General features: G+C 35.7%; 1 protein-coding gene across 1 annotated transcript; it reads left to right on the forward strand.

The window, feature by feature from the left end:
• Positions 1-9,365: 9,365 nt before the first annotated feature.
• LOC136804015 (transmembrane protein 128-like) lies at positions 9,366-10,138 on the forward strand. Its single transcript, XM_067060757.1, has one exon. The coding sequence runs from the start codon at positions 9,470-9,472 to the stop codon at positions 9,968-9,970; it is 501 nt and encodes a 166-aa protein (XP_066916858.1). The 5' UTR covers positions 9,366-9,469; the 3' UTR covers positions 9,971-10,138.
• Positions 10,139-10,347: the final 209 nt, after the last annotated feature.

The raw sequence follows: 10,347 nt of genomic DNA on the forward strand, positions 1-10,347 counted from the left end.
GGGACGTGCCGCTGGTCAGGGTACCTTTTTCAGTGTTGCAGAATTACTGACAGGGTATCTAAAATTGCAAAATCCTGATCTGACAGGGGCGCAATTTCATGATGTGTGTCTGACAGGGTCTGTTTTTGCCGTTTTTGCATGTAGAGTTCTTTCGCAAATCGTTTTGACGCGGCGGTGAGCAGACCCCTGCGAGGGGCAAACAGCTTTTTGCAAATACTTATCGCACGGCCAACACAGGCGCTTTGCTGCTGTTGTCTCGCACCACACGCCCGCCATTGCGCCCTCTTAAAGGGATCGAGGCTAATTTCAACGATATCTCTATTGAACTATTTAGAATAAATGTTCAGCTGAATAGTGGTACTAACAACATTGTTTCCGGAAATTTTTTTGAAACTTGTATTCTTTTCGAGTTCGAAATCGAAACCTTCTGAGTCTTGCACATCTCCCACACAACATAGTTAATCAAACAAAGCAAGCATTTGCTCTCGTCCTCTTTGTAAAAGCGTCGTTTTAAAGCTTATACTTGCAAAATAGTCCTTTCAAACCTAGACTTCATCAGTTCTGATTTTGAGACCCTTACCGTAGGATCACGTAAGATTCCGATTCCTTCTATAACATTCCACTTGCCACTTGAAAACAGATGATAGTTAGTTCCGACTAGTTGAAAACAATGAAACAAGTTGGCCGATTATAAATAATAATCAAAACATTACAGCACCTGACCCCGAGAATGTAGGTGAAATTTGAATCCCAAAATCCTTTCCCGGGGGTTAGTTTCATTACTTTTGATAGATAGGCTAATTTTTTTGGTCTTTGAAGTTGACTCCCATTTTCGTTATAACCCCCAGAATGTAGGTTTGGAATGGCTTCATAGTGCGGAAAGGGGTCTGACCCCCCCTTCTTGACATCCCCCCAACCTTTAAAAATGCCTATCCCCCAAGGGTTTTGGGCTAAATTTTTTATGGTAAAAAGGGAGGGGAAACAGTAAAGAAAAATTAAGTCTGACAAATAGAATACCACTTTTTAGTGAAAATAAAGAACTTCCTTTCATGCTGACCAAATTTCATAACAGTGCTGGAAAATAATCTACAATCTTTTAGCGCTGTGAACCCTACGTTAAGTTAGGGCTTATTCCCTGTGCCAAGGGAAGGTTCACCTCCTCCTCCTCCTCCATAGTAAAATGTTGATATTTTTTCGATTGAATTAATTATAACAGGAAATTTTAGAAATATTTTATGCCAATACAATATTCTAAAGAGCTTTTGGTAATCTGAAAATTGTTTTTTTTCGCTTTTTAACCCCCAGAATGTAGGTGAAAAGATTCGGTTGCTGAGAGCGAAATTTCAGTATTCATCGGAAAGTTTTGTTCTCTAAGTGAAATTCGTACTTTAAAAATATACTCTGACAAAGAATTAATAAAGATATTAATTTTAACGTGCTACAAATGATGAAAAGTAAAAGAAAGGACGAAAAGAAGAGACAAGAAAGTTGTTTTTATTTTGTAGGTTGAAGATTCTCTTTTAAAATATGTGAATAATGTAACAACACCTCTGCCTCACAGCCCCGGTGGAACTTTTCCCACATCGGGTCAAAAAATTTCTACTAAATTCCCAATAGAAATTTTATTGTTCAAAACTTAGGCAAATTTTCTGATTGGGCTGGGGTCCCAGCTGGTCTGTGACACGTCGTAAAAGCTTAAAATGCCAACATTAATCATCTCTCAGGTAATACTTTCATGTTATGAAAGTACAACAAAAACGTTTTATATAATTTGACAGACTTTTTATGTCGGGTTATGAAGGCTCCCAAATTGTAGGTCAACTAACCCCAAAAGGTAGGTCAAACATTTTCGTTAAAATATCTAACTTAGAACAATAAATATTCAAATGGACTATTTTCCACATTTCCTTAGTTCATTAGGAATAAGAAAATACCCTATTAATTCCAATAGATTTCGATTTAGAGAGGATTTATTTTTAAAATGTCTCAATTCGAATAGTATCCAATCAACTTCGATTCAGATTTCGCCTGAAAAGATCAATTCAAGCATAACTCTCGTCGTCGATTCTTTTGGTCGGTTTTCCAGGTATTGAGGTTTAATGTTTATGCAATGCTGTAGTTTTTTAGCCTGGAAATGTTGATATCACGTTATGCTTTACGAAAAACGCGAATATATGTGTATAAAGAGTAGGTTTTTAACATAGAATCTGACAGGGTAGGTTTTTCAGGGTAGAATCTGACAGGGTAAGGTCTTTCACAGTAGAATCCGACAGGGTAGGTTTTTCATCAAATTTTTCTTCTGACAGGGTCTATTTTTCATCAAATTTCATTTCTGACAGGATCGACTTTTGAAACTCCAGCGGCACGTCCCCGTCGGTCGTCAAGGTCAGTGCCCCCCCGGGCTAGGGAGACCAAGCTCTATAATTTTAGAACTTTGTATTAAATTTTGTTTTTTCTAAAATTTTGAGCTTGGATATCCAGGCTAGGGGAAAGATGGCAAAAGTGGAAGTTTTGAGGTAAGAAACAAATGGCCCCAATGACCTTCATTTTTAAGGAAATATTTAGTCGCATTTTTGCGAGGATTCTCAAAAACCTAAAAAAAGTTGTAAAATTAAACAACGTTTTTTGAGGGAAGAAGCTTCTAGTCGTTGAAATTCAGAAATGAGACGCAACTTCACCCCTTCGATTCTTTTTATCGATTCCTTGGGGGGCAGCCATGACATGCTCTGAAAACTGGGGCAGTAAGTTGTTTTGTAATAAAGATACCGTGAAGTCGGGTGTAACTTGCATCAGTATGGAGGCTAACATGCATAGCCCTCAAATGACTGACCAATCAAAGCAGCAAAATTTCAAAACAAATGAACTACGCAGCCAGTTGGGTGTTTAAGATAAAAACAGCAATTATTGCTCTTTTTTCTGCAATACACCTTACGACCCACGGCATGGCACGACCCACGGCATGGCCCGAACATGTTCGGGCCTGTTCGAACCATGCTCGGGCCACAAAATAGTATTATTGAATCGGCCCGAACATTTTGTTCGGACCATGTTCGGGCCATGAACATCATCAGGAATAGTAGAATTTAAATTTATTTACCTTTCCTGCTCCTGGTTTATCATCATCCATTGTTAAATATTTTCATTAGACAAATTCAAAGTTCCAAATACCAGTTTGATTCACAAAGATAGTAGAAATAATAGTACAAAAAACGATCCAGAAAAATTCTGCTTCGAATAGGAGAAGACCACAAGCAGTGGCGTGGTGGCAGGGGGGGCCAGGGGGCCAGGCCCCCCAAGCGGAGCCCTTTTGAGAAGGGGCGCCCAAAAATAAGCGACGCCAAGAAGGATTTTTCAGGCGCCCATATCGAAAGATTGACAAATGAAAAAACAAAAATGGCGCCCCTAATCATCTCAAAAACTCGAAATTTTCTGGCTCGCTTCACTCGCACACTCCCTTTTTTGTGTTCATAATGAGCGTATAGAGAGGGGCGCCAAAAACAAAAAATCTTTAAAAAGGGCGCCATATTTGCCTTGGCCACCCCAGAGAAATTTTCCCACCACGCCACTGACCACAAGAAAAGGGAACGGGATAAAGAATAAAAAGAAGACCATATTATGTAAGATTCAAATCATTCTTTTTAATAATTTTCCTAACTTAATTGGAAAATAGATGATTAACTTTATATTTGAACAATGATATAATATTTGAATAAAGATGAAGATTTTTAAATTTGTTTGCTAAAATAAGGAATTTAAAATATAAATTACACGCGCGATCGTAGCAAGTTTTCAAAAATCTGGCCTGGGCCATTTTTAAAAAGTATTAATCAAGAGGCCCGAACATGTTCGGGCCATGCCGTGAGTCATTACACCTTTCCCGTAATTCAAATTTCTCAGAAATCGCCCGGGAAAATGTGCGCTCCACTGTTGTGTATAAAATTGTTTGGGAGGTGTGAACGAACGCGTTTTTGCCTGCGAGGGTTAGGAAAAGTTGGTTTTCAGCTTACTACATAGTTCGAACCCCCCCCCCATTTTTTAAGGGGGGGATGACACCTTCCAAAAAAGTGAAGAAGGGGGCGGGGGATCAGAAATTTTCACTAAAAAGGGGGGGATAGCAAGGAGGGGGAGGATCATTTAAGAAGGGGGGGGCTTACATATATTGTAGATTATTTTCCAGCACTGTTATGAAATTTGGTCTGCATGAAAGGAAGTTCTTTATTTTCACTAAAAAGTGGTATATATTTGCCAGACTAAATTTGTCTTTACTGTTTCCCTTCCCTTTTTACCATAAAAACTTTAGCCCGAAATCCTTGGGGGATAGGTATTTTTAAAGGTTGGGGGGGATGCCAAGAAGGGGGGATCATTTAAGAAGGGGGGGATCAGACCCCTTTCCGCACTATGGCTTATAACTTTTGATAGCGATCTTCTTTTGGCAAGAGGTTTTCAGGGTGGTATAATATCATGAATAGAATGAGCATATATACTACAATTTGAGGGGGTTTTGTTTGACAGAACTTAAGAAAAGCTCAAAAAACAAACTTTCCCTAAGGAAACGCAGGCAAAAACGGGTTTGTTTACCTCTGTCTAGAGACCAAACGGTGGAGAGCATGAAAATAATGCGCGCTCACTAGTTTTACAAACTACGGGAAAGGTGTATTATTGCCGAAAATGGCAATTTTTTCAACAATGAAATGCTGAAAAAAGAAAAAGAAAAAAGTAAACGAAAAACGTAAACAAAATGAAAATTGCCGTTTTCGGCAATTATTGCCGTTTTAAAAGTTGATTTTATTTTTGAACACGTGTAATTTGACACCTCGCAATAAGTAGGTCCACTGTGCCTCATTCACTTTTGTTTTCAACTGGTTTTTGCCGGAAATGCAGATAGCAAAATCGAGTCATATCAAACTTACGACAGGGGTTTTGTTTTCTCTTTCTGACTGTGTTTCAGCATCAATGCAGGATCTTGTTACATATTATTTTAAATTTTTTCATGTTATTGAGCATAATGAAAAATTGAAAAAATCACTTTTAAAAATCCGAAAAACCTTTTCCTCGATGCAATTTTACAATTTTCAAACACCTCTTACACCTTTGCCCTCATACAGGCTAGCTCTAAAGCTCTAAAACAGCATCTAATAACATGGAAACCAGAAAATGATTCTTTGATGGGAATCAAAACTATAAAGTGCACTTACAAACATCAATATGTCAGATCTATCAAAATTAATAATGTCACTGTCATCATTGACAATAAAAGAAAGGATTTTCTGTAAAGGTCTTGTAAACATTCCAACAACTTCCATCGAAATGATCTGTCTCAGCTGAGTCTACCATTTTTAACACAGTCTGAGGATTGAGCCGAGAACGCTCGCAGAGCGCTTGCAGAGCTCCCGTGCGGGTGAAACATTTAATCTGTCAATCAACTTCTCAAGCGAAGAGTACGCAAAGCGATTCTAGCTTTACGATAGTGCCACGGATCATCAGTGGATATTATTTAATTATCATTATATATCCCTTTATTTTCATTCCTAAAGGGTAAAACTTTTGCAAAAAAAAGGAAAAATAGAACATTTGAATTTTTTACTGCTCTATTCACATACTGAATGTGAAAGATCTTCTATGTGGCGTTTTTTTGCAAACTTCTAAAAACTGATTTTTGTCCCGCGGGACATTGGCTTCAGTGTTTGTGTGCAGCATAGGGTACAAAGTCCAAATATGCGTTTCCGGTAACTTTTGTACGAAGAGTTAGGTCTATACTGTCATAAGGATGACAAATTTTGCTGACTCTGAATTTCATCGTTGAAAAAATTGCCGTTCTCGGCAATAATTGCCAAAAAGAGCAATAATTGCTGTTTTTATCTTAAACACCCAACTGGCAGCTTCGCTTGCAGCTACTCTACTACCATTTTTGTTTTGATTTAACTTTGTATTTTAAGGACCAGACAGGTCATTCATTCGAGGGCTATCTATGTTAGCCTCCACTGATGCAAGTTACCCGACTTTACGGTATTGTGGTATTTTGAGAAAAAAAAATTAAATTATTCATGATATGATATGCATCATTGCACCCAGGGTGAATTATTGCACCAAATCTGTACTGTGGTTGTTAAGTTTTTGCGGATTTGGTACTGTGGCAGAAAGTATCAGTCAGAGCTAAGTCACTTTTTGATATTTACGCATATGCCTGTCTTCCTACAGTACTAGGGTAGATCGTCAACTACCATTTTTAGCATGATGTCAAAAAATTCAAAGTATAGTATTTTTTTGTGAAAATTTAATCTATTGTAAGACATTTTGCGCAATTTTTAACCTCCTAGGTCAAAAATCCAGCATTCCCCAGGGGGTCTTTGATTAGCACTATAGCGAAAAATGAGTAAAAAGTGGCATTTTTTGCCCATTTTAAGACTATGAAAGCCCAGTAAAGGGTCAAAATAGTTTCTAAATGGAGTCTTGTACTAATATTCACCATAAAAAGACAAAATAACCCCAGCTAAATCGCTCAATGTTTCAATTTCAAGCTGAAAAGGCTGATTTTCTCCGATTCTGGGTAGCAAAATGAATGAAAGCAGCATTTTTGAGGACCCACAACTTTTAAACTTTTTAAGGTACACACTTGAACTTTTCAGTAATGAAACACTTCAGAGAAAGCTCCAGAAAAAATCAAACTTGAGTTTTCAAAAATTTCCTATAAATCCATAATGGCGCCCTAGAAATTGAGTTTTCATGCTAAATGCCAATATTTCAAGCTAAAACTTGGTTTTCTCAGGCTAAAATCTCAAAAATGGTTTCAAATGGTGTCCTGAAATCTTTGGGTGTTGAAAGTATTCTGGAAAAACTCTGGGAGAATCAAAATATTTTGGGTTAGAAATTTGCCGAAGTCCGCCATTATGAAATTGCATTTTCACTTAAAAAGCGATATTTAGAGTTAAAGTCTAATTTTCTCAGGCTAAAACCTCAAAAATGGTTTCAAATGGTGTCCTGAAATCTTTTGGTGTTGAAAGTATTCTGAAAATACTCTGGGAGAATCAAAATGATTTGCCCAGGTCAGAAATTTGCCCAAGTCTGCCATTATGGTATTGCATTTCCCACTAAAACGGGATATTTAGAGTTAAAGTCTGATTTTCTCAGGTTAAAATCTCAAAAATGGTTTTAAATGGGGTCCTGAAATTTTTTGGTGTTGAAAGTATTCTGGATATACTCTTGGAGAATCAAAATGGTTTGGGTCAGAAATTTGCCCAAGTCTGCCATTATGGTATTGCATTTCCTACTAAAATGCGATATTTAGAGTTAAAGTCTGATTTTCTCAGGTTAAAATCTCAAAAATGGTTTCTAATGGGGTCCTGAAATTTTTTGGTGTTGAAAGTATTCTGGATATACTCGGGGAGTATAATATAATAATCAACTTAACCATAAAAACTCTTCCACAACACAAGCTCTAGACTTTCAAAACTACTAAAAACCACATCAAAACATCAGCCATGTATTTAGACTTCTAGTCAACAGCCATTTTGTTTCTAAATGAATCTATGTTTTCATTTTCATTTTTTCTGCAGAATCAGCTTTTTCATGCGTGCGCATCGAAATTATCAAAATGTGCGCGAAAGTACTACTAAGTAATACGCTGAAAGCTGGCCAATCAGGCAGAACCTGCATTGCAGGGAAAAATCTCCCTGCAGGCAAGTTACCTGCACCAAGCGTTAAACAAGCAGCAAAAATATCATAAACTAGACTGTGAAAAAAGCTTAACGCTTGGATTCCCAGGTTATGGAAGTATATGATTTGAAAATTACAAGCCATTTTCTTGAACCAAACTTGAGTTATAACTGAAAATGTGTGACGGGCAGGACACAATTTTGTTGTTTGGTACAGATTTGGTGCAATTCACCCACCAATGTCTTCTGACATTACATCACGAGCCAACAGCTGATTGGTTGTAAGTAACGTAAAATCAGTCAATACGTCATTTTCAACCAATCAGCTCAACAATAGAAAACAGCGACTATTGCTGCACATGGCTACTGTTTTCTGCAATATTGCTAAAAGAGCATTACAATTGCGATTTTGGTCAAAAAAATAAAATACCCAAGTATACATCCCTTTCTGTTAGCCAGTACAAACGGGATAAATTATCTTGTCACTTCAGTAGGTAACAGCTATATATATTGTAAAAGACAAATCATATGATTGTATGATGTTATCATTAAAAGAATTTATGCAGTTGCTAAGACCTTATGCTAAAGCAATAAGTCCTCAAAAATAAGAATCTTACTTGTATTTACTCAAATATTGATAGTTGACACTACTACAGGCTGAACTTGAAAAAGGGTTTGGAGGGGGGTTTATTAAATAATTTTAGTTTAAAGTCGAATATTTAGTGCAAATATACCTTTTGTTTTAGTTCTTTATCAGGATTTTAGTGCAAAATTTCTTTGTTTCAACGACTAAAATTGCATCGAAAACTGCTCTGGTTACAAGAAATGACTAAAATCTTCCTTTTTTTCAAACCCAATCAACACTGGTATTGAAAGTATTAAAGTCACAAGTTTCTAATATTTAATAAACACCCCTCCCCTAGAGGGGGCGTTCATTCAAAGGGGGCGTTCATTTGAGGGGGGCGTTTATTAAATAATTTTCCTTTTGGGAGGGCGTTTATTTGAAGTAATACGGTATCCAATTTTATTTCAAAATTGGCAGTCACAATTGCTTTTGAACTAATTAGAGCGTTTCTTAGTAATTAAACGCACAATTTTGAAACTTGAGCCTAAAAAGGGTTTGAAATTTTCATCAAAATCGTTTCCATTTGTTTTTACCATGATTTCTTCAATCTTCAGATTTTGGGTTCTAGACTGGATTTATCTCCAAACCATTTGATGTATTTTCATGAATTTTACTAGTTTTTTTTTAACATTTTCCAATGAATTTTTGTCCTTTAGTTGAAATTCGACTTGACTTTACATATCATTAAATAGATATAGAACCTTTTCGAGCACTTTTTGAAAAAGAACTTTTTTATTCAACCGAGCATAACTTTTGATATCTAATGAACCAAATTTAATAAATGACCCATCAAAATTTGAGTCAATTTTTCTTCCATTTAATGGAAAAGAATTCCTTGTTCTTTTAAAATTTTTATATCTCAAGGAAATTCAAAAAAGAAGAGATGTATCTTTAATAAATATTTTGCATTTTTGAGGAGCAAACATGATCCAAACATTGAGGCTTGTTCAAGCCACACCTAAGTTCCTAGCTATTTCTCAAAAACTTTTGATTGCTAGACTAATTTGAAATTTTTTATTTAAAAGCTTTTATTTTTACTTTCATTCCATGATTTGATTTTTTATTCAATGCATATATTGTAGATTTTGCAATTTTTCTGCTTGTGAAAGTTTGCATATCTAAAGTATATTCATCAGGTGTTCTACTCTAATCTTTATCAACTCTAATACTGTTAATTATAGAGTAAAAAAATATGACAGATTCAAGTGCAGCTTTTTCAGAATCTTTTCTGAGATTCAGGGAAAGGACATTCAATCAAGACACTGATGATCAGCTGAAAAAGGAAGGTCAAAAGATACTTGACAAACATGTACCAAAAAAGTCCGGACCAATCAATTCACACAGCGTTTTTTGGATGGTGGTATCAATTTTCACATTTTATTATACTGATTTCTATTTAGCACTGAGATATGATCCAAGAATAGAAAGGACCTATTTGAACATTGGATTGGGATTTTTATCATTAAGTACACTCATAGCTGTCACACTTATTGGCTATTACCATTATTACATGGGGATAAAAGACTATGAGAAACACCAACCATTTGCAATACCAATATCGGTTGTCTCTTTTCTGGTCGGTATGACTTTATTGTCAATTGCATTATGGCCTGTTTGGAGTTTCTTGACACCAATCATATTATTCGTATTATTTATGGGGTTCATGTTTTTTTTTACAATTGTTCCTTTATGATAATTTTATGTATACAAGAAGCCTTTTTTGGTACAAAAATGGAATTAGGTATTTAGTGTATATTTATTTCACTCTTGATTTATGTTTGAATTGTTCCAATTTTATTTAATAATTCCAAATGACTTTGTACATATTTGTCGTTTTTTGTTAATTATTATGATTTTAAAAATTAAAAGTAACTTAAACAATATTTTTTGAATTTCTCCCAAGAATATCCCAACAAAACCTCAAATCCTCTATCTGAAATATCAACTGACCTTATTAATCTCAACAACACCTCTTCTCAATGCAATGATTTGACCTGCATGGCGTAATGATTCCATGTTACTAAAGTAGTAAAAGCCAAAAAATGGCTTTTATTATTTTTTGTATTGTCT

Source organism: Clytia hemisphaerica, unplaced genomic scaffold (assembly GCF_902728285.1).
Source record: "Clytia hemisphaerica strain Z4C2 unplaced genomic scaffold, Clytia hemisphaerica genome assembly, whole genome shotgun sequence".
Lineage (NCBI taxonomy): Eukaryota > Metazoa > Cnidaria > Hydrozoa > Leptothecata > Clytiidae > Clytia > Clytia hemisphaerica.